The 25,115-nt window shown below is 40.5% G+C and overlaps 1 protein-coding gene across 2 annotated transcripts; it reads left to right on the top strand.

Moving 5' to 3' along the window:
* The first annotated feature begins 201 nt into the window (after window positions 1–201).
* On the top strand, window positions 202–24,943 carry DAB2 (DAB2, clathrin adaptor protein). 2 transcript variants are annotated; one of them, XM_017823609.1, is made up of 15 exons: window positions 202–406; window positions 12,205–12,330; window positions 13,470–13,609; window positions 14,331–14,429; window positions 14,732–14,863; window positions 16,831–16,914; window positions 17,159–17,182; window positions 17,450–17,488; window positions 17,669–17,731; window positions 18,515–19,141; window positions 19,988–20,126; window positions 20,716–21,284; window positions 21,760–21,851; window positions 22,661–22,725; window positions 23,503–24,943. In XM_017823609.1, exons 2-15 carry the CDS (start codon window positions 12,231–12,233, stop codon window positions 23,529–23,531), a joined length of 2,202 nt encoding a protein of 733 aa, XP_017679098.1. In that variant the 5' UTR covers window positions 202–406; window positions 12,205–12,230; the 3' UTR covers window positions 23,532–24,943. The 2 variants fall into 2 exon arrangements, with proteins under 2 accessions (XP_017679098.1, XP_017679099.1); XM_017823610.1 differs by having other exon boundaries at window positions 203–406; window positions 20,716–21,246.
* The last annotated feature ends 172 nt before the right edge of the window (window positions 24,944–25,115 follow it).

Here is a 25,115-nt window from a genome sequence, read left to right as displayed (position 1 = left end):
GTCACGGGATTCCCTGACACCGCGGAGTCCACCGTTTTCCCACCGCACCCTGCTTCCCTCCCCGCGTGTCCTTCCTGGGGCTCCCGCCCCTCCGTGCCGGGGTTGTGCGGGCCCAGCTGCCTCCCACTCCCGCAGCAGGGGCCGGAGCCGGCGGCTCGTAAGGAGTTAATGTTGTGAGAACCGACACGTTGAGGGGGAGTAGCCAAGACCAAGCAGCAAAAACATCATAGCGCATTCCTGGGTAGTCCTCAGCTGCCAGCATCTGATTAAAACCATATCGCTCGCTGTGAGTGGCTAACTAATCTGAAGGCGATAGTGCAACAGAATATTTAACCAGGCCCGCGGTCCCAGTCAGGCTACCGGCTACGGTCACTGGATCATGCTCGGAGCGGCACGGATCTAACCCGTAAGGAGCTTTGTGAGCTGGGCTCGGCTCTAGCACAGCCCGGGGAGGCAGAGGGAGGGGAAGGGGGGGGGGGGGGGTGGGTGATGAGAGGGAGAAGGAACTGTCACCGGGGAAAGAGGGGGCACAGCTTTTCCCAGGAGGACGTGACAGCTGGTGGCTGTGGTAGGGCGGGGATGATACCCTGAGGGGTGGGCGCTAACATGGATGAGGCGCCGGAGGGGCTGCGTGCGGCCGGGCCGGGGCTCGGCTCATCTCCGCTCGCTGCCCGTATCCCGCATCTCCCGCAGGAAGAGGCGCCGGAGGATTCCGCTGCCGGAGAGGCGGCGGCGATGGGGCTGCCCCAGTCGCGGCCCCACGGAGGGTCCCGGGCTGCGCGGGAACGTGTCCCGGCCGAGGCGGGGTGGAAACCGCACGTATCGTGCTCCCGGCTCGGGCAGGACTGGCGGCTGGGGGGAGGCAGGAGCGCAAAGCAAAATAAACGTGCAGTTTCGGTTTTGTGCGTAGAGGAGGAGGATTCAAATCATTAAATATAGTAAAAATTAAATGTATAAACACTAAATTTCACATAAACACCTTTTATGAAAGAATCTCTCTAGCAGCAGAGATTAGCACAGGATGCTGTGAAGATAGAGTTAGGTTTTGTTTTGGTTTTGGATGGAGTATCTTTGCTGTGCACCCTCTGTCTGCTGATGAATTTCAGGATGCTACTTCTGCCTATGGTAAATGGGTATAGCTATAGATGTCATGGATTATCTAGAATGAATCTTCTACCTGGACTGAGAAACTGACTTCTCAGGTGGTGTGTCATTAAGTTAATCATATGGTTGCACTTAAATTGGTGTAGTGTCCGTGCACTGGGTGATGGGATTAATGCAGGTGTTGCCAATATAGCTCATCTTCAGCTGGGTGTCCCTGTAGCAGAGCTTTTACCCCTCAGAAAAGTTGAGTCTGATTACCTGAACACTTAGTAGGAAAGCATGCAAATCCACTGGTAAGGTAAGATTAACTTGATTTTTTTTCTTCTTTTGTGAATGGGAAATTGTTTAAATCTTCTCTTAATGAAGATAGTTTGCCTTAAAAGGCTATATTTTTGCTTCAGAAGTCTTCTAAAAGGCTGCCCAAAATGAACCAAATCTGAGAGCATGCAGGTTTAGATTTACCCACTGTATGCTAAAGAATGGGCATAAGTATGCTTGGGGATGGCAACACCTGTGTAAGTTGAAAAAATAGAGATGCAGATTCAATTACAGAAAATTAATTATGAAGCTGTGTATTCCAGTTGGCTGTGAAGTCTTGCCAGGCGATGTTAAATTGAAAATATGTCATTGTGTCTGGTAGTGACTTGCTCTGCAGTTATAATGCTAGTGATAGTCCTGTGACTTATGGTACTTCTCATCTCTTGTGCTCTTACATTAAACAAAACTGTTGGATGAGCACCAGGGGTTGTGCTCAGAACTATTGGTTGGAAGGATGGGCCAAATACCAAAAATCTGGCATCAGTTTCTTTTTGTGAAGGTAGAGATGACTGTCCAATCTAACATAAGCTTTCTGCTACATTGCTAAGAATTTCTATCAAACTGCAGTACACAATCCACTTGTTCTGAGTAGAGTATTGCTCATCAAGGTACCTGCATAACCTGCATAACACTGCAGACTAGTAGCTGCTATGGATATACTTTTATAATTCTTACTTAAGGCCTTTATTTCACAAGCAGATATGAAAAAAAACAGTCTAAGCATAATATATGCAAAGGGTAGATTTTTGTCTCTGCGGGAAAGCAAATAAATGCAATTAGTGTCAAGGAAGGATGACTCAAGGGCTAATGCTTAAAGAATTAAAGGATGTTTAGAATAAAAACTATAGCTTGAGATATGAAGTAATGAAAGTGCACAATATACTGTGGTCATTGAGTGTTGTTGCCAAACACATAGATTTTTCTCTCCCGTTGATGCTTTCCTTTCCTGGTAAACTTTATACTGCTAGGACATTTGTGTGACCTGCTAGATTAACCCAGTCCTTGGGAATGCCTGTGGACTTTATTCAGCAAGGCCAGCAATATTCTGAGTACTACAGAAGCATGAATTTGCTTGTACAATGAGGCAATAAATTCCACATCCAGAGAAAGCTTCTTCTGGAAACAATGCTGATGGTGCAGATCCTCCTTACTGGATAGACTCTGACAAAATAAATTGAGAGATAGCATGGATGTAAGTTGTAATCTGCAAGGATTTTGAAGAAAAATCTTAGATCTTGCATGTAGACTAATGGATTGTTAGTAGAATCATGATGCTGCCACAGGAGGTGGATGGGGGAGATGCTAAGAGGTCTTAGTGAGCTTCTGCTCTGAAACGCAACCAGACATAAGCTGCTACTCCACAGCCTCAGCATGGACTCCACAGAAGCAGAACTTGAGGTTGTGTTAGGAAGATCAAATAGAATAAGGTATCCAAGTATCCTAAGTGACAAGACAAACTGACTTTAGAAACCTTATTTTGAGCATTTGGGTTCAAGGGTCTCAGGGCTATAAAGAAGCTGGATGAAGCACAGTGGAAGGTCTAGTCAATAAACAAGAGGTACCAGTTTCAACAGGATTACCTTGTTTACACAAGCTGGGCAGCTGAGTGCTGAACAAAGCATCTTCTCCCAACTAGCACTTCTCAGCCCTGATTGATGGGGACATAGACCATTCTAGTCTCCCTCACCTGAAAGATTTTGTCTTGCATATGCTCTGGAGTCCTTGAGGATGAAGTGTCTCAGCTGAAATGCCTTGCAGATCTTTAATCCCAAATACCTGCAGGAATTTTTAATTAGTTTTGAAAGTTTTTAATACAGCTTCATAGCTGTACACTTAAATCTCAAAGTTCAGACATTACAGGGCCAGTTAAGGACAGATTACTGGCCTTAAAGCTGAATTTCCTGCTGCTCTGTCAGTTCATGTTGTATCCTGAAGCAATAAAATGAGAGGGGAAATACTTGATGAGGATTATCTCTTCAACAGAGCAAGTAAGCCTATGGGTGAAACTTTCTTCCTGGGAAGGGACAAGAGTACTTGGGAGCTCTAAGGATGTAGTGCTAGTATTGTAACTTGTGTTTCTACCTTATAGATCTCTTCTGTGTTTTCTCAGAACATGGTCATTTGTGCTTTAGGGGAAGGCACGAAGGTCACTCTATGAGTAGGGACTAGTTTTCTAGTAGCTTGAATCATAGATCTGTCTGCAAACAACATCTAGCCTGGTTGATGGAAGACAAACTCTTGATCTGACACTTGTTCTTCCGTGTTTCTCATGAATGGGGCATTCCTATAACATGCTTTCAAGATCATCATAGAGATGTGAAATTAGAGAAATCCTGGTCAGGATTACTTTATAGTCTGGTTTTAGGAGCAGTAATGTCACTTCTAATAAAGTACTTCTTCTAATATCTATTGTAAGTATGTGTAACTACAATTACCAATAGGGAAACTTACCGCAGAACAGTCATCTGTGAAACTTTACTAGCTGTTTAGTAGGACATCTACTGAAGAAGCTGCAGTGGAGCTCTGAAAATCCTGAGTAATCCTTTCTAATGTCTGATATAGATCTTTCTGTACCACCCTTTTAGATTGGAGTCTTGATTAGTTATTCATTGCCTTTCTTTCTGCATATACAAAGGAGAGCTGATGGCCTTTGTAATGACTAACCTTGAAGGCAAGAGTAACCCTAATACTAAGCAGTATGCTTCATAATACCTAACAGGACTGAAACTGCTGTAGAAGAGCCTATCCTCATTAGGTGCAAGCGGAATTTTCATCAGTCTTCTCATAACACATAATGAACATAATTTGCATCTCTTACAAGAGGCAGCATGGAGTGACTCTTGTGACAGTTACTGTTACTACAATTTATGGAATGAGAGGTACACTCTCTGAGGGCTAGGTGGAGTGTTTTTCAAATACTGCTGAAATGAATATTTAATGATGGGCTTCTTATAGGATAATCAGGCTGGGTAGTAAACTGCAGCACTCAATGGTGTGGCCATGACTACCTAGTTTTAGGTTGCGTGAATCAAGAATAACACAGGAAAATCCTATTTCTTACACAGATACATTTATGAAAAGGTAAGAAAACACAGTTCAGCATAAACTGTGCAGAACATATGTAATTTGTCTCAGTACAGCTTGCACACACCCAAACTGCAAAGGGGGATAACTGTGCCAGCAGTGGACAGTTAACAGCATGCAGCTGAAATAACCTATGATAACAGCTTCAATATGTGTCAAGTTCCTGCTCTGAGAAGGAGGGGTGAAAAGCATGGTTGTTGGCAAGAGTCCTTTACTATACTAACTAACAAGAAGATCAGAAACAGGCCTTCCAGGCAGGAGGGCCTTAGAAGTGCAGTTGGAAATGAAGTGTTTGATTTGTTGTCCAGTTCAAACTCAGTTGCATCTGAGTAAACACTAGCTGCCTTGAATAACAACTTCTTTGCTGCCTTGAATAACAACTTCTTTGCTGCCTTGAATAACAACTTCTTTGCTGCCTTGAATAACAACTTCTTTGCTTCCAGGTTGTTTGGTATCTTCAGTGAGTCTCAACAAGGAGTATTGATAGAAGATTGAGCTGTAGGCACTGCAGCTACATGGTTTGAGATTCCTCATTCTGTGAGTAGTCAGGTGATGCTTTCTTTAGCCATGGCTAGAACAGACTGATGAGCTCTGGCTCAGGTGCACTGATTTATGAGGCTTCAAAACAGGGAATTGGAGAGAGTGGTATAGAAAAGTGGCCCCTTAGCATATTGCAAAACATTCTGCCTTTCTGTAAGACTTACAGGAAGAAAACTTTTGTGGATAATACCAGTATATAATTTAATAATAAATCTGTGTTACCAAATTAATCACTATCAAGAAAAGGCATACTGGGATACCTGTCAATTTCTTTCTAAAGGAAGGATCTGGAGCTGAGATGCTGTTATTGCTCATACTAAAAGTGAAGGGGGTCCTTAATCCAAAAAATTAATAGGTTGGAATGCTAGACAGTGAACAGAGATTGGAAAGGTTGGTATCAAGACTCATCGCAAGATGCTGTCTTATTCCTGGAACAACTCATAATTTGAGATGGTCTAGCTAGATGACTAGACACTACCTTTGGACGCTGAACTTTCTGGCTGAAAAATAACTCAGATTATGACAGTGCTAGTTTCTCTTGACATCAAGTCTTCAGGGAACCAGGTAGCACTAGCTCATTAAATGCTTTTCACTTGCTAGTTTATATTGCTCTAAATTTTTCATCAGCTACAGCTTATTTAAACTGGTCAATACTTCCCCTGAGCCCCCTGTTTTAACATTCCTGCAACAGTTGTTTTTACTCCCATGAGAAGTAGAAATAAAATCCAAAATAGAGCTACTGTGTTAGCTGGGTTGAGAATTGATTATCTTATCAAAAATCATGTGCTTAAAAGCACAGTAGAATGACAGAAAGTACCAGTCCAGTTGCACCACTTGAACTGAGCAACCTGTTCAGTTCCAGCTGCTAACTTAGTGATATTCTCTTGGCTGTGATTCAAGTGTGCAGAAAACACTTCCGGGAACTAAGTTTAAATCTCTGCATTCTTGCTAAAAACCAAAGAGCTCAGAATAGACTTATGCAGTGATGTGATGAGAACAGACTGTTCTGTTCAACTGATGAAACAGCAGTTGGCAAGTTGGCTGAATGGTAAAATGTCTGTGTATCTTCACAGACATGATCCTGCACCAGCAATGGTACATCTGTAGCTGACATGACTAATTAGCGTACTAAAGTCTTTATCAGCTTTGTACTTGGTAATAGGAAAGGGAGCAGAATGAAAGAGGTGTTCCCTAATGTGTCCAAGGCAACTTCTGTCTTACCAAGCCACCCTTCCCTGTTTCTCATTACTGGTTGTATGTGAGGAAGACGGATGGACTATGTTCTGTATCCTGCAATATGTAAGTACTGTTGTAGCTTATTTCAAACAGGTATTCCTGGTGACAGAGGAAGTCCTTAGCAAAAGTCTGCCTTTACACCTCAGCAAAGTGTCAGTGCACTCTTTTAGGTAAGAAGACAGGGCATAAAGCAAGTTCCACAAAAGATGTTCCCTAAAATAAAATCCTGTTATTCTACTATACTTGTCCAGCAGGTGAGTACCTGACTTAACTGATATCAAGCAAATGATCTCAGCCATAAATCATGTTTCTACCTACCTACAGCCTAAATAGGACAGTTAAACAGGCTCTTTGAACCGAGTGATGGGTGCATTGCTAATCTAGACCTTACTGAATTGTGGGAATGACAGATAGCTTCGCTTGCCAGGCAGTGTAGTTTAATATCCTTTTCGTTATCTCTCTTATAAGACTAACCACAGGACCTTGGGTTAGCCTCTGCAGTGTAAGAACCTGTATTCAGTCACCTTTCTGGCAAGTAATGCTGCTCTTGCATTCTAGACATGAAAAAAACTGGAGGGAAACAGTTCCCAAGCTGTCTGTGAACTTACTTCTACCACTAGCCTTCAAGAAGGTACTTGTTATGTGTAAGCGTGAACATGTCAGATATAACCTACCTGTAGATAAGCCTGTTACTTCTCCTGTATATTAATTGTTGAATGTGCTGGTTCCTAAGAGAAAAATTTCATTGTTGTAGTAGAGAAAACAGAGTAATGGTAGTGCTTGCATCAGAACAAACATCTGGAATTTTCCATCAAAATCACTATAATCTCTTGTCACATTACAGAACATTTATTTAACTTGAACTCTTTACACACTGTCAGATACTAGAGCAGTGGGTGTTCTAGTAATGAAATAAAACATTTAAGATTATATTTTGACTCCTCAGGATGAATGACCTTGTTTAGAAAGCAAAAGTCGGATTAGCACATTAATGTTTTTGATTTAATAATGCATGCCTAGTGCTTCTCAAGGCTAGCTGGGGTACTATCATTGCAGCAGGAACTAGGCAGAAAATATAGCAGTTGGGAAGTTGTTAGACGCAAATGTCAGTCACTCATACTGGTGCTCTACATAAATACACTATTATACTTCTAACATGGGTAGAACTCTGCCAGTCAAAATGGTCCATTATTAGTAAATTATCTGGCTTTACATCTTTGACTCTTGCTAGTCATTTTATGTACTGCTGTGTAGCCTTTAGTCTGTTTTCTTAGCCTAAAAACTAAAGTTTTGAATTTGCTCAAGTGGAAAGCTTGTCTATAAGCCTTCTGAAAATGGGTTTACTGAAATGAGTTTTCTGTTTATTGAAAACAGGTTTACTTGATGGCTAGAGATATTTCTAAGAATACCTTGGGCAGGTCCTGATACAACCTTCTAACAAGAAGAACTTAACTAACCCTCCAAGAGTGCGTGGGGGAGGGAACAACCTGCCTCAGAATCATGTTCAACACTTGAACTATTGCTGTGCTTCCTCTTAATACTTCGTTCTAACAGGCTGTATCGCACTTGGCAGTAAAAGCTTTTCTTGTCCTCTCCTGGCCTTGCAGATTCTCATTTGAGGTTAATATTTACATGCAATAACTCTTTAAGCTGAATCATGTACTTGCAGGGACAAAGAAGGAGCACAAGCTGTGAAAAGGACAAAGTATTACACTTCTGAGCAGATGTTTAGCTTATCTGGCTCTGACTTTTTAGGTGTCCCTAACCTCTTCTCAGATAATCTCTCATCAACATTGAGACATTTGTCTTTGTCTGCTGAGGGGAAAAAATCCTGTCTGTTGAGGTTACTGTTCAGTCCTTACTCCCATGACAGACTACAGCCATAATTAAGATTCTCAATTCCCTTGTGCACAGGACAAAAACATAATCATTAAGGGTATCCACTGTGTTGCCACCCCTTGCTCAAATAGAGGATATCGGTGAAAGCATCACTAAGGGAAACTAAATGTTGCTCAACAAAATTGTTTGGCATGTTCTTCCAAGTCTTGCTAACAAACAGGTATTTCAAGGATGACTTGTCATTTCTTACAGCTCTCCTGTAGAGAGTTCAGAGAAAACACCAAAAGCACAGTATGCCAAAAGTCATAAGACTGGGCTTTCCTAAGGTAGACGTGTGGAAATGAAGTACAGTGCTTGAATTGAGAGTAGCCTGACTTGAGGCAGTATGTAACAGTCATGCTTCAAGCACTGTGTGTTAAGGGCCTGACATGGTCTTTCCCTAAGGAGGGATCCTCTCATACTTCAAAGGAGCATCCCTGTAGGAAAGGAGGAAGATTCTACTAGTGGTCTCTTAATAATACTTTTCTGGAGTAAACTGGAAAGTGGATGAGAAAAATGCGTATGGTGTGTATGTACTGATACAGCTGTGAGTTTGGGGCACTTCTCCCAAGGTGTAAATCTGTAGTCTTAGGCTTTTGAAACAGTGCATTTAGCATAGTAGTTAAGATGGATCATACAGTTGCATAGTGAGTAATTAAGATGTGACTTATCTACTTATTAAGATGGACTCATCTACGTGGAGCAGATTCAAACTTCTTTAATTCAACAGTGCTGATATAGTTGCTGTGGAAATGATCTTGTTCTTTACTGCGGTAATATGTCTGAAATCATGACTGCCCTTGGATCCTTCCATAAAAGCACATGCATCTCTAATCTTGTTATATTTGCTGGCTGACTCTTTTGAGATGAACTCAAAATTGAAGTGTGATAGAATAATGCTTTACACGTGCAGCCGGAATAAGGAAATACTAAGAAACTGAGTACTTTGAAAGGAAGTCTCTAAGCAATAGCAAGATCTACAAACAGAAGATTTTAACTTCATTTTAGTTACTTGCATGTAGAGCACACCAGAACTTTCCATTAAGACAAACTGAAGTGTTCTTCAGATCTTGCTAAGCTTTGGCTTAGGTCTGAAGCACAGAATCCATATTTAGTTGTGATTGAGACTCCTTTACGGTCAGCAGACTAGAATACTGCTAGCTTAAGCTATGTAATGTTGCCCTCCCTATTCCAGTGAAATTTTAAGTTAAAGCCTGAGGCAGTTTTGTGCTAGTCTTGTGGCTTAACTCCCATGTCACGAAGTAGGTATTTAAAATATGACCAGATATTAAGATCAGTTTTGTCTATCCTTGCATTCTTTATTTTCACTAATTCTTTTGCTCCTGAGATGATTCTCAGAGACATTGAGCTCTCTAGAGGTACAACAAATAACTGTCATGTACTGTGAACTCTCACCAGGGGAGATGAGCTGTGCCAGATCTCAAATATGAAAGTTTGTCCTGTAAACTGGTCAGAAGGCTCTCACTAATCTAAAATTTAATTTCTAACACTGAAAATGGCCTTCGTAGTAAGACGGGGTATTTGCAAGGGTTCAGCCAGACTTATGTGTAATCCTGCCTGTCTTCTTCCATCTTAGGTTATTTTGCTGTGTGGTTCTAAGTGGTCTGGCTTCCCTAGGAAGGAGGTAGATGACAATGATGACTAGAGATGCCTAGAGCTTAAAGATGGCAGCTGCCCACCTTACAGGTGCCAAAGTAAGGTCTTGCTTGTGCATATTTGCTCCTTCCTAGGTTATTTACTTGTTAATACCTCTTAACTTTGCTTCAACATGAGATATTGTAGTTGTGTAACACCAGAGCTGGTGTAGCTCTACTTAATTAAATTGAGGAAGCAGGATCACTGACAGTCAGGACTCATTGCCTCAAGATTGTTGTTTCTTCTTTTCCAGCATAGAGGTGGGCAAAATATCCTAAAGCTATAACTCAACTTCTTGACAGCAAGTCCTGGCTCTGTCTCTTCTGGGCCCTTTCCTTCTATTCTCTAAACAGTAACTTTCCAAATGGTGGTGGTTAGTTAACTACTGATCCAACCTTAACACTCTTCCCTTTATCTCTATTTCTGAAGGACTTGATAAATCTAGGGAGAGGCTCCCTATGCTTATGTCTAAAGGCCATCTCCACCCAAAACTATACTATCAGGCAAGCTAGTCTAGTTTTAGAGTAGGCTTCATTTTACCTAATTAAAATGCAGGTTTTCAGTAGGTACAATCCATTTTAGCACTGTTGCAAGTATCCTGCAAAATCCCTGTTGGCTTTATTAAGCCCCTTGATCCTTTGTCAGAATGGGCACACAAGCCACTCTTTCAGTGATAACATTTCTTAAATAACCATGGCTTGCTATATAAACTCTTCCTCTGACACTTATTACTACTCAGAACCACTTGAAACTTTCACAACAACACCTTTGTTCCCTTGCATCAAATGTACCCTAGCTGTGGCCAGACAAGTTGCTTACAGAGAAGAACAGGTATAGCTGACAGATCTTGGCCATATGAGTGCTTTTATCTCTGTTGATTTACTTGAGCAATGCTAAATGCAATTCACAAACTATCTGTTAAGCAGCTAGATCTAATTTTGCTTATATTAACAGCCTAAAGGCCTCTCTCCTGGTTAAATGAAAATGGAGGCTTTCAGAGTGAAATTCTCTCTTTAACATATTGGAATCTGTGTACTTCCTAGTTTAAGAATCAGTTAAGCATTGATATCCATTACTCAGTGAGTGGCAAGCTGGGTGAGTCAGTCTGTAGCTATTGACTTAGTAGTGAATTGAGGAAGAGTGGAAGGCAGGAGTGAGAACAAAACCCTGAAAGTGAATTTCAAGTAATGCATAAAGCACCAACTGTAACTAATGCAAATGAGAACTAGGCTGTTGAGAATAACAAACTTCTAATGCAAGATGATATACAATGCTCCAGCACTTGTGTCTGCAAACACAGTGTGTCTCAAATGCTGGAGAAAAGCAGTGGCTTGATCTGTGGCTCCTTGCCTGGATATAAGGGGAATTAGAGGGTAGCCCAACTACTTAATCAAATAAAAAATTTCTTGACTTCATTCATTAGTCAAGAGACTAACTGAAGCCATTGCAATATCCCAGACAGAAGATTGATAGCATGGTTTCTGTAGCAGATCTGAATGTCTAGTTCTTTCCGGTTGGTATAGATGATCTTTATAACTCTACAAAGCCACTCTGGATAGTAAGTCAAAGCTAATCTGTTTGGTAAGTGTGAATCAGCGCTTCAGCTGTGTAGGAACAAAACATGGTGACGGCAGATTATTTTCTAAATTTCTGTCTCAGAGGCAAAAGGGTTGCATGGCATAGAGTGGAGTTCTAAACATCCATAGTTTCTTGTCGACTTGCATGATTTTTTGAAAACCTGAAGGTTACTTGATTACTGTTAAGACAAGTGTGTGGGGGGGTGGTTTGTGGTTTTGTTGTGTTTTTCCTGGAACAGTCTGCCTACAACCTAATGAAATTATTTGGTTTTACCTGTTGGGTGGTATAACCTCAGACTTCTGCTAGTTATAGAAAAATGAATAATATCTGCTTGCTTCTTTTGGGTGTTTTGGTGTCATCTTCATGGGTGTTTGGAACAGATCCTAGCAAATGTTTCTTGCATTCTCAAATATCCTGCTTCAGAGCTGTAGCTGAAGAAGAATAGAGCAGTGCTGAAGAAGAATAGAGCAAAATATGTGAGACTCTATAAATAGCTTTAAAGGGTAAAAAAGCTAAACGTTGACAGATTTAACAGGTAGATGCAAATACAGCCTGAATACAGCCTGTTGATGTAGGTCTGTGTGATCCACTGTCTAGGTATTACTGAGGTGAGGGTTCATCACCTAATGGCCATAACTTCGTGATCTCTGTAGCCTGCCATGTCAAGGCTTCCTATATGATCACCATAATGCTTTCAGGCCCTAGCAAGCAAATTAAGCTAGACTAATAGGTCTAATAAGAATATTTATTCTTCGAGGTAAAATATAATGTCTGCCTATTAATAGTTATTTGCATTTTTTAAAACTACAGAAAACATAACTGGCCACCGTTTCATCATGTCTACCGAAGCTGAAACAACTACCACCACCACCACCAGCCAGCCTGAACAACAGGCTCCACCAAAAGCACAATCTTCAAAGAAGGAAAAAAAGAAAGGTAAGTAATGCTTACCTCTTGAAAATCTCCTCTATTTAGTGTCCTTAATCTTTTACACTTGCCTAAACCAAGATCACTCTATCACTATAGCTAAATTCACTCTGAGGTTTCAAGCTGACTAGAAGAGTGAGTAAATAAGCTAGTATAATGAACCTAACCAGAAGGTAGGCTTTTAGTTTTAAAAGTTTTTTTCTAACCTTAAGTTCTAAAGCTCTCAGTTCCATTTGTTAAATGAGTCATTTGCTGAGCCTGGGAAGTTAGCAAAAGCCCAGAGTCATGAAAGCCTCCTGGGGAGGTGACCAGACCCTGGACCATCAAGGTAGTTATCAGTCTGAAACTGAACTTGACTCTTCCACTCCCTCCAGAGAGAGGAGTTTGTGCTGGACACAGATTCTAGTCCAGAGAAGCTAGAAAACTCATTCCATGAAAATTATTGTAGATCAGATAATATATTTTTGATAGATTAGATCGTGTAAAGATAATTACCTCCCATAAAAATACATACTTAAAGTATATTGGGCATACAGAGAAGAAAAGCAAGCAGTTCCTACTAGCAGGAACAGCAGAAATAACAAATTAGCTAAAATCCCAAGTGATTAGATTGACAGGAGTATCAGGACTTGTTGTAGACAAATGATGGTGCTGATAGAAAGTTCTAGTGTGGGAACTATGAGATTGTTCTTGCACACCAAGGAGAAATCTGCCTACACCAGAACAAGGAGATAACACCTGAAGGCCTTTTTGAACATCCTGTATGGTCATGGGAAAAAACACTTCTGCTTGTTGTTCTTCCTTAACACCTGTATCTACTTGGCTTTTGACTACAAATATTTTAGTCTTTTAAACGATGAACAGTTGTTCTGAACCTCCCAGATATTAAGCACTGGGGTCTTTGAACTGAGCCATATTCTGCAAGAGCACTGTGACCTTAAAGGAATAACCATCTTGCAGTGCACACAGGACTGAAAGAGGTAAGGATTGTTACTCAGCTCTACTGAAGAGAATGTTTTACCATGTACTTATATGGTATATATTTTTTAAAGATCTCAAATCCACAACATAGACATATCTCTTAACAAAGATAAAAAACAACTTTAAAACAAACAAACAGACCCACTAGACCTCTTCTCTGTCTCCAGGGCCAGAAAAGACAGATGAATCTCTCTTGGCTAGATTCAAAGGTGATGGTGTAAGATACAAAGCTAAACTGATTGGCATTGATGATGTCCCAGAGGCAAGAGGAGACAAAATGAGTCAGGATTCAATGATGAAACTGAAGGTAAGGGCTTAAGCTGTCACATAAGGAACCTGCTCCGGTTAGCTTTCAAAAGGCTAAGGTCACTTTGGCACAGTTTCAAACACAGTTTAATGGTAACATAGTAATAACAGCACCATCCTAGATGGATGTTACTTCTAAAGCTGTAATCCCTGTCTCAAAGGACAATGTTTCTCCAATAGCTTGGGAACACTCCTTTGGGTCTGTAGGCATCCAATGTGAATGCTAGTAGCATGGATTTGATCACAAATGGTGAGCTTGGGTTTTGGATGGGGAGAAGGGGAATGCTGTGCAATTTAACACTGACCTCAAAGCACAAATTGACATTCTGTGTCAATGGTGACACCAAGAGATACAGATAAACCAAAAAATAAATGAAACCCTACAGCAACAAAGACTATTACTTCTAGAGTATGGAACACTCACATACCTTCAAAGCAGGTCAGAAAAGCAGGTAAAGATGCTGCCACTGCAGCAGTTTTGTGAACTAAAATAAGTTTTAAAGCTCTAAAATGCTTATAAAGGAGACTAGTTCTGAGTATCACTTCAAACCTATGCAGGCATATGTTGCATGAGGAATGCTGCTCTAACTCTACAGTTGCATGGGAATAACTGGATTAGCACTAATAAGGTCACAGCCATAGGCCCATGAGGAATACAAGGGAACAAGTTAAAACTCCATCTACAGAAGTCTCATCGATATTTTGATACTCATCCTCTTTAGGGAATGGCAGTGGCAGCCCGTTCCCAGGGTCAACACAAACAGAAGATCTGGGTAAACATCTCCCTCTCTGGTATCAAGATAATAGATGAGAAAACTGGGGTAAGATATAACACATTTTCTTAATGGGATTCTTAAAACAAGTGAGATACTTGGAAGTTAGACCAATCTGAACTAGATTCCTTAGTGACACTGTGCCCCATTTCCACATATAAAAATTGTCTTGCGAAGTGGGTTGTAATGCTAAAACCTCCTGCCAGAAAGAAAGCTGGTTAGTTAAAGGGTGGGAAATCTGAGACTTGAACTGAAGCCTTTTGAGAGTCTCGATCATTTTAACTACAGAGAATAGCAGCTGTTGTATCTCCTGCAATTTAAACCAATAGTTATTTTTTTCCCAATTCTAGGTTATAGAGCACGAGCATCCAGTAAACAAAATCTCCTTTATTGCTCGGGATGTAACAGACAATCGTGCCTTTGGTTATATATGTGGAGGAGAAGGCCAGCACCAATTTTTTGCCATAAAAACAGCACAACAGGTAGGGATCAGACACCCTCTTCCATTTGCTATGAAAAATGGTATTGTGTAAACATTTAATATGTGATAAGGGCGTAGTGTTTTGCTGGTAATCCTACAAAATTCCTATGGGGAATACCAGCACAGATGGGGAGGAGGACCATAGGAATTGATTGTATCATCACCGGCTTCTGTCTTGTACAGCTTCTTTTTAGTCCAAAATAAAAACGCTCAGGTAGTCTTGCTTACCCTGACTAACAATGCTTAATATGTCCATGTACCATGCAAGTCATTAGTGAGATGAACAGAGCCATTATCATGGGCATCTCTCAGTGAGAATGCTAATTCTTGAGTAAAAGAGCCAGAGCTTCAATCAGAATTAACAGGAATATAGAACTGCACTAGTCTAGCTCTTGTAGTACTTTGTCTTGTGCAGAGAAATCACTTACTCAATTCCAAGAGTGATTCCGCAGCCAGTGAATGGCAGGCCTGGTCCTCCTAGAGTTGCATCCGTGAGGGATTCAGATCCTTCTGTGATAGGTTCCTCCCATGCAAAATTCCTGTGTGCAAGGTTTCTCTTGAAAGAAGAGTAGGAGATTCTGTACATAAAGAGTAGTGCAGACAAGCTACTTAAATACTCCTGAGAATCAAGTAATATCATAAACAACCTGAAGTTAGGCATCTATTGTTTATTAGCTTGTCATTATATTGTTTTTATAACAGTCACTATAATGATGAATCAAGACTTCAAAGCTAGAAATTTCTTTTACGCATCCCTGCCTGCCCTCCTGGAGAACCTGTTGGCAGCTTCAGACCCACTACAGGTGGGACTGAGTGGCTCCTTGTTGTAGCATGTTATTATTTCATTAGCAAATATAGAAGACCCTCTCCTAAGCCTGTTTCGTTAGTTTATAAATGTTCTGTGTTGTACTGGTTTCACTGGAATTGTAGATTAAGTACAAAAGCCTTTTGTATGTACTCTGTAGTCTGTTCCCTCATTTCACCATGGCATGCTGCTTGCCAGCCTCTAAGCTCAGCCAACCTGTAGACAGCTCTCAACTTGCTTCTAGTTGGTTTTGACACAAACTTTTCTAGCTGAGAAGTAAGGACTTCTGGAGCTCTAGTCTGCTGTAGCTGTACTCTTTGTTAAAGCTGATAACTTTTTAGATGGCTCTTCCTGCAGTTGCATGTCTAAAACCCTTGATTTAGGAGAGGATGATGTGCAGATGTAAACAGTGAGATCTGTTCAGTGGATTCTCTGCTTGAGCCAGTGGTAGTGGCTGAAGAGGGGGACCTGTCCTATTGTAGATGTTGACACAGCTGCTGCATGCCTAAAGCAAAAGTTCCAAAGCAGTACAGCTGAACCTGCCACCCTCTCAGCAACAACATTCTTATTAATGGATGTGCAGGAAAATCCATGCTTTCTAACTCACATTAAACTGTCAGCATGACACAGATCCCATTTAAAGCTGGTCTCGGCTTTACGCATTTGAGGTGACAATAATCTTGCCTTATGCTGGCCTTGCTCATTTGCTATTTGTATGCTTTTTAAAATAAATGTAGTGTTATCTGTAGAAGCTTTCTCTAGGTTCAGTGCTAGAGTTTGTAAAAAAGAGACAAATGCAAAATGTTTTTCCTCTCAGGAGACTGCCAGAAGACTTGGATAAATTTTTGCATTTCTAGGACTTGCCATGAACTTTTGAAGTATTGCACTCCAGGCTTTTTAGCAAAAACATAGCAGGCTTAGCACAAATACAGCCACTTTTCTTGTGGAGTTAACAACTGTTCTAAACTGATTGTACTCCATTTCCCTTAGATTCTGCATAAGCTCTCTTGTATAAAGACTAAAGAGGCCTTTAAACTCTTGTTTTTCCTGTTATCTCAACATAAGTCTTGCATCATTTAGGAAAGTTTGGCTTGCAGCACAGATTTCTTCAGTAGAAGTACAGGGGAAAGTAGTACATGGCCTAAAATCTACATTTTTTTCAGGCTGAGCCTCTAGTTGTTGATCTTAAGGATCTCTTCCAACTAATATATAATATGAAGAAGAAAGAAGAAGAAGAAAATAAAAAGGTGAGCAAAAATATAGCATTGGCATTACTCTGAATAGAAATAAAACTTTCTTCAATTTTTCTGAGTTTTGGGCTCTTCTAAGATTTGACACTGAGGTCTGTCTAAACCCAGGAATACTTGAATTTATTTGTTGCTAGCTGTGCCAGCAGTCTGATTACCTGGGTTTGGTAACCTCCTCCAAAGTGAGAGACTTTTGATATTCTACATGATATCTTGGTACTAAAAGCCTTCTTTTTTTCTTTAGAGTGAAGAAGCAAGTAAGACTGAGGTAAGTCACCCCAACTCAGCCTCTCTTGATTAGGTGTGCTGCTGCACCACAACTAGCTTTGACTTTCTTTACACTATCAGCATTACGGAGGCAATATCAGATGCCTAATTACATTGAAATGGGACTAAAAGGGTTGTATGGAACTGAGTAGTCATCTCCTTCATGCTTCCTCTTTCCATCACTTGCTCTTTAAAACCTGTAAGTCCTTTGCTTGGGGCTAGTTTTGATATTCTAGTTATTGCTGACACGTATATCCCTCTATTACAGAACGGTGGCGAAGCTGATCAAGCTGAAAAAATGAAACTGGTAGGTTAAATTATAGAACTTTATGCTGATGCTGTTAAGGAGTTCTTTACTGGCTGTCTCCATATTGCATGGGAAAGGCAGTATTTTTAGATGCATTTACAGTAAATATGCATAATGTTTGATTCTTGCTCTTGTAAGAGCTCTAACAGATACCAATTATTTCAATATTTCTGGCCTCAGGTAGTTGACCAGATGGACTTGTTCGGGGATATGTCAACACCTCCTGATATGAGCAGTCCCACAGTAAGTAGAGTCTAGATTTACTGTCTTGGCTTTTGCTTTGAAAGCAAACTTAGTCCTAGTAATAGGTAATGTTTACTGAGACATCTCTCTAATGATCATTAGTGTATTAGGGGGTAGGGCTATAGAAGTTCTCACTAACTAGAGTAACTAACATTCTTGTAGGTCTAGCTCAGAATTTGGCCTAATTGCACAAAAGTGTGCATAAACCTTGTCATACCACAGTATGGCCCAGAAATCCTATCACTTTCAATCCTGCACTGTAAGCCACCATCAGCCATGACACAATTGGTGCTGTCAAACCAGCTATAGAGACCAAGCCTTACCCTTCTATTGCGTGCTTGGTGGAGAATTAACATATTTCACTGGCAAGTAGCTCTACAATCTTATTCTGAAATTGAGACTGCAACTCGAAGTCCCACTAAGACTGTGTGATTTGACAACTTATCAAAACTAAGAACTAGAATTCAAACAGGGGTTCTTGACTCAAGTGAAAGCCTAGGCATAATTAGTGCTTAATGACACTACATTCACTAGACTGAAGAACAAGCATCCGATATTTAACTATGGGATCTGTAAAAAGGTGCTTTCAGTACTGAGTTTCAGAAAGCAAGTAGCTGTGATTTGACTACAGACAGCAGTGCCTGCCTGTGTGACTTTGAATATTTACTAGTATAATGTATTGGATGCTAGAATGTCTTCTTTTGCAGCTATTTTCCTTGAGCTTTTGCACCGTGCAGCAAGTCCTACATAAAACTAACCTTATTTTTCTCTCTGAACAAATAGGAAGCTAAAGAGATTCTGTTAGTGGATCTTAATTCTGAAATTGAGACCAAACAAACTTTTGCAAAAGAGGATCTCTTCTCGAATGGCATCACAGCCTCTCTTCCACAACCAAAGGCACAGCCACCCTTCTTGCCTGAGAGTTCTTTCTCTGCCAATCTCAGCTTCTTTCCCACACCTAATCCAGACCCTTTCAGTGATGATCCTTTCACACAGCCAGACCAATCTGCACTGCCTTCGTTTGATTCTCTAATACCTGATCAGAAGAAGGAAAGTCTGAGTCCCTTGACATCAGTGGGTAATGGTGCTTCGAATGGTAATGCTGACTACTTTGGTAAACAGTTTGACCAGATTTCTAATAGAACTGGCAAACGAGAAGCACTAACAAGCCAGTGGCCACTTGAGAATAAGTCTGCAGCAAGAACTCCAGATGAGGTACCAGACAGAGAACCAGATTTTAAGAAAGTCTCATCAAACCAGTTTGTGAACTGTCCTTCTGAAAGATTATCTCTGCAGAATGGAGTAAAGCTGGATTCTGAAAACAATATCCATTTCATGACACATGAGTCTATAACAATTAGCCCACCACCACAGAGTACCAAACCAGGAAGAGGAAGGAGATCTGTCAAGGTGAACAATGTTCAAGTAATTTATGGTGATATGCATGCTTTTACTTGGAGAAGCTGGGTGAAGGAAGCTTTTCTTTCTTCATACTGTGTAACTGGCTAAATAGCTTCACAGCACATCTGTTTCTCTTCTGCCTGCCACGCTTACTCAAACCTCTCTGCAGCCGTAGTACCTTTTAATATTCATGAATGCTTCATAGTACCTATGGTCACTAAATTCTATACTTTCTTCCTTAATGCTGCCATACTTCCATAAAGGTCTGGTAAGTATGCTGTTAAGCATATTGACACTTAATATAATGCCTGAACCCTTTATGACAGCAGTATGCCCATTAACCTATGGTTTCATAACAGTGAGCTACTAGTATTAACTTACAGATTAATATACTTTCTGAGTATTTGCCTCTTGAGGGCAATCTCAATGACCTGTCCAATTAGACACAGGGTAGCTCTGGGTCAGCTTTGTTTGTCTTGTACTAAAATGATGCAAAACTCAGTTGCTGGCCTTGCCACAATTGTAGGGGTCACTGCAGACTGAGCAATAGTGTTTAAAGGGGTGGGGTGCAGAGGGGAGCTTATTATGATAGCAAATAATTCAGTCATTTCAAGTCCTACTCTTCTGCTGTGACTTGTGACTACTATATATTATACCTAATTAATGCCATGTATCTCCATAGGCATGAACAAAATAGTGATGTTTGAAACTCTTATACTTGGTGTCTAAATGATACATCAAAGCTCCCTGCTCTGCTTTAGATGAAATAAAAGCTTGTAGCTCTGGGCTAGGAAGCCTTGATCGTGCTACATATGTTCTGCTGTGGCATCTCACAAAAACTTTTTTTCTTCCTAGACTGCACTGAATGACTTATTCAGCCCAGACTTCTTTCTGCCAACTACAGAGAGGCTTAGCTTGAGCTCAATGCCGCAAACAGGACCTGCACTAACTGGTCCACCGGACTTCTTCACAGCACATTCATTGGCTTGTCTAGGTTAGTTTACACAGTGAAAGTCTTGCTTCAGTCTGAGCTATCTGTTAACATCAAAACAGGGGTTCTAGTTTTTACTTTATTTCTTGTATAGAGCTGTATCCTCTAATCCTTTAATCTGTCCTAAACTATTTAATTCTGTGAATAGAGGTCTAAACTCTGAATTCTTAACTGGATTGGGGGCTTGTGCTTTAACTCTGACAGTAATTTGCTGCTTCAGGTACCCAAGGCTCAACTGAGCCAAGCAAAACTTGTAAGGCCAGGGTAATATTGCTGTAGAGCCTTAATAATCATTTACACAGAAGTAACTATACGGCAAATGCACCTGTCACTTCTGTGCTATTACTATGTTCCTCCTTCTGTTATGTCAACCTCAGTTTTGTTCTTCCAGCATTGAAATGCAGCAAAGTAAAAAATTAACCCTCTTCTCCCACCCCTACTTATCCCCAAATGGTTTGATTTGTAAGTGTAAACCAAGAGATTTTTGCAAACAGTACATGAAAATGTTTTGCTGGTACCCTCTGTGGAATTCACACTCCTGCTTGTGGTCTTCAGATGATTGAATTTTTTTGTAACAACAATCTCCCCCCAGGTGGCTTGCCAGTAAATTCATCAGCATGGACTACACAGACACCTTCCTTCACTCAGACTACATCATCAGTCTTTCCTGGGTCTATGATAAGTGCTCAGTCTACAGGATTTACTCAACCACTTGCCTTCGGTACTCAAGCAGCCTCAGGCTGGAACCAATCTGCATCTTTTGGTCCAGCAGCCACTCAATCTTCTGGTCTCTGGCCACAGCCAGCACAAATCCCATCTAGTTCTTGGTCACAGCCATCCAGTGCTGCAAATCCCTTCCAGAGCGGTATGTTCGCATCTTCAACGCTACCTACTCCATCACCATCTGTACTGCCCTCCCTGTCAACAACAACCAGCCCACCTCAGCCACCACCCAGAACTCCACCACTGAAGGAGCCATCCAAGAAAGAGAGTGATGCTTTCATTGCTCTGGATCCACTTGGAGAAAAAGAGATGAAGGATATCAAGGAAATGTTCAAAGACTTCCAGCTGACAAAGCCACCTGCAGTACCAGCAAGGAGAGGAGAGCAGCAAAGCCTTTCAGGTGCTTCTGGAGCTTTCAGCAATTACTTTAGTTGTAAAGTAGGTATTCCTCAAGATAGTGCAGATCATAATGATATGGAAGCTAGTGAGTTGTCTGCTAAAGTGCCTGGTAACATTTTTACTTTTTTTTTTCCTTTTCTCCTCTCTTCTCATTGGGTGGCTGCTCATAGAACCAAACATTTGAGTTAATGGTTAGTGAAGCAGAGAGTTGAAGGACTGTCTCTACTAACAAATTGAAGAATTGATCAACTGCACTGGCTAAACACTGTCTCCTAGTGCCTAAACTACTTGACTAGAACGAGGTGCACTTAAGTGTGTACACTGTTAGAATTTCCATCTAGCCTAAGTTTAGTGAGTGACAAGCAGGAGTTAAAACTGTGAGGTCACTCAAAGCAAATTCAATATAAGTTTTTTTGTGTTTCTAATTATATGAATTTTGTTATTGCTATACAAACAGAGCTGAGTACTGGCTAAAGCTGTTAAGTGATTTTAGGAGTATCTCTCTCTTTCTTAGAACCACCAAAGCCTGTTCCTCGGCGAAGTGCGCTGCCGGCTGATGGTCTGTTTGAAAGTCAAGCTAAAAGAGATCTTTTCAGTTCCTTATCTGTAAGTAGTAAAAAAAAAACCAGCACCACCACCACAAAAACTCACCCAGAACCTTTCTTCCTCCTTAATTACAGGGGTACCTATATTTGAACACTGGCTTAGTTCTGGCTTTAGCGGCCTTACAACAAAAACATTTTGCATGTTTGAGGCTAATATGTAATCTAATAGGAAGCATTTGTTGCAAGAAGGCTAACAAAGTATTATTCCATTTGGCTTGGCTCAATAACCAGTTCCCCAAGCTGCAAGCGCTAGCAGAAAGTTCTTCAGTACCGGGAGCTTCTACAAAAATATATAAAATAACGTAGCTGCAGACATATTCCACTTCAATTGTACTTACCTCTCTTTAGAGTAGACTGAGCAATGTGGATTGTGCAACTCCCTAGCTGAACGTATGGGAGATTCCATGTTCAGTACTCCTTGGGCGAGGAAGTGGCTTCACCACATTATTCCATTTGGGACACAGCACTTGAAGCCCCTGGTGGAAATTCTGAACCAACTCCAGAATACTGACTTTAGACTTCTAGCTCTAGAAAGAGATCTCAATGTGACTCCCCTGTCTCAGCTCTAAAGGACTGTTCAGTAACCACACATGGCTTTTCTGAAAGATATTTTGCCTTTTACTGGGTTAACTGCTAAGACAGCTTAGAGCCCTCTTCTCTTGTTAAAGCAGTACAGTTAATGTGCATTTAACAGAGACTCTAAGGTATTCTTTCCAGGTGTTTGTAACATGAACTACCTGATAAAGCCATGCATAGTAATCTGGTAAAACCTGGAAATCCGCTAACAGCTTATTTCTCTTTCCTTAAAAGGAATCTCAGAAACTACATTCTGATCATTTTGGTGATAATTTTGGCAACCCGTTTGCATAGATCAGGTACGTCTTCCACTAATAAAACAACTTACATCATTCTCTGAAATTGATTGAGGAAATCTTTGGTAAAGAGCTGGCTAAAACTACAGTATTTTAACATTAATGGTCTCCAAAGTATGACAAATGGTCCCTAAAAGAATAAGTCTGCTAGAGTGCCTCTGCTCAGACTTGTACATAGCTGAATTTTGTCTAAGGCTAGACAGCTTTGCTTTCTTAGAAATAAAGACTTTTTTCTTCCACAGACTTAAATCTCAACGCCACAGTAGATCTAGACTTCCTTTCCTTGAGGAAAGTTAATGAGTAAATATGTGCTGTAGATCTCAAAGGGGCTGACTTACTATTTTCAGATATCTGTAGGAGCATGTTAGCATACATGTTAGCATTGCCCTATACATCTTTCTGAAGTTCAGTCACCTAAATAATTGCAGGTTTGGACTCTGGGTGAATCAGAGTAAAATTAGAATAAGGCTGTTATAGGCTTACTCTGATTTTAATCAAAAGCTGTTAGAAGAGCTTTTGTTACTAGAAACTAACATAATTCTAGCTTTTACACCATTGGCTAGAGAACATGAACTGTTGATCCAGCAAATCTATTACTCTTCCATACTCTGTCTTCCCCTGAAATACTGTCTAGCTTTTGACAAAAGACAAATGTTGGTATTTATTGCTTTAATTTTGTTCTCAGTGGCTCTAAGCCAGTTTAAAGCATAAGGCTACAGCTTACAGCCTAAGGCTATAGCTTACAGCCATCCTAACACTAATTCCTTTCCATCATGCTAGGTGTAACCAGAAAAGGACAAAAGGAATAACTGGACCTCTTCTCAACATGATTTTTCTACGTTTCACTTTGCTGTCTGTCACTCTTGCTGCTGTTCCATGATGTCTGCAATCTAAAGCATATCCAGGGGGATTAAAGCATGAACACTCAAAGAACATGCTGTGAAGATGATAATTCAGGGCAAAGCAAATGGGGATATTGACTCACGCTGGAAACCCAAATTCATATTGGTGGATGTTAACTTTACTTTAATTCTTTGCAATCTTCTATAGAAGAGTTTAACAGCACTAAGTCGTGTCTTGTAAATATGAGCATCATTTTTCTTTTATGTAGCACTTACTGTCCCAAAATATAGGAACTTAATGTACCTGGGGAAGAGGTGTTACCTTCAGCTGAGTTGAATTAGTAGCTAAAACTCCACACCTTGAACAGCTAGGTCTGTTGCCTGTTATCACAGCAGCATCCAGCTGTAAAGTTGAGTGGATGCTACTCAGTTCTAATTGGTGACTGGGCACATTGCTTGGTCTCTGAGCCACAAAAATTTAACTGTATGTAGAGGAAAAGAGTCTAATACTAGTCTATTTCACTAAAAGTAAAATTATCATTCTGCCATAAATGTTTAATAAAGGGACTGCGGGGTCTGTGACAGCACTGCTGAAGCCCTGAGTACTAGAGGCCTACACTGTAGAGTCAGATAAGCAGAAAAACTTCTTGCAGAACTTTGAGGTAGTTGTGGACACTAACAGTTGTCTTGGTGCTAATATGGCATTTTTCAGGGAGGGAAATCTACTAAGATTACTTTACTATTAAGGTGGCTTGGCAGACAAATGGAACAAGCAGGTAGGCTTCTTGCTTATGTCTCAGTGAATGTTGTTGTTGCTCAGTTTGAGTTGTCGCATGGTGTAGTGTAGCATGTTTCCATTATGTTAGAAAGCAAAAAGACAATAATGGCTTCACTCCATGCCTAGACTCCTTGAGAACAGGTGCACCACCTCTTGCCATTAATGTGAGGTAATACTCTTGAAAAACATGTCTTTCCTCAAGAACCTCTTTACTTACAGATTTTTAAATCAGTTAGTTACAACTGACTGTAACAGTTACATTCTTGGCCAGTGGTGATGTGTCAGAGGTTTTTCTGTTAATACAAAGTATAAACTTGAAATGTTATTGTTAAATCAAATGCCTAAGCAGTTGCTGAACTGCAGAGCTAAGTCAACTTGAATACAGCCTTAGTACCCAATTCAGCCATTCACTCAATTAGTCTTTTATATAAACCTCTCTTGCACTTTCAGCAAAAGGAAAAAAAAAAAAAAGGCACAAATTAAGTGTTTGTCTCAAACTGGAAATGTAGAAACTTATGGATGTTACATCATTATATAAAACTGTAGTATCGCAAGTGATGTTACCTAATGACATTAAACAGAAGCAACTCTTCATACCAAATGAACGTGTAGCTGTTTATTTTGTCCTCTATAGCTTATGGTGTATTTGACGCTGGGAGTTCAGAGCCTGCTAAGAACTGTTCCTCACAGGTTCAATAGCTGTCTAATGGCAGTGTCTTTCTCCAACTTCCTGCATTGGACCTGTTCAACAAATGCCATGCCACATTAAAAAA

This window comes from Lepidothrix coronata, unplaced genomic scaffold, assembly GCF_001604755.1.
Source record: "Lepidothrix coronata isolate B3197 unplaced genomic scaffold, Lepidothrix_coronata-1.0 Scaffold104, whole genome shotgun sequence".
In the NCBI taxonomy this organism is placed as follows: Eukaryota; Metazoa; Chordata; class Aves; order Passeriformes; family Pipridae; genus Lepidothrix; species Lepidothrix coronata.
This window is presented reverse-complemented; position numbering and strand designations above follow the sequence as displayed.

What these genes read in the sequence shown, in the direction of transcription:
- DAB2 (XM_017823609.1), top strand. Translation starts at nt 12,231, where the DNA reads ATGTCTACCGAAGCTGAAACAACTACCACCACCACCACCAGCCAGCCT. An exon ending in TAATAGATGAGAAAACTGGG is followed by an intron (nt 14,430 to 14,731) that starts GTAAGATATAAC and finishes TCCCAATTCTAG; the next exon opens with GTTATAGAGCACGAGCATCC. An exon ending in CCATAAAAACAGCACAACAG is followed by an intron (nt 14,864 to 16,830) that starts GTAGGGATCAGA and finishes CATTTTTTTCAG; the next exon opens with GCTGAGCCTCTAGTTGTTGA.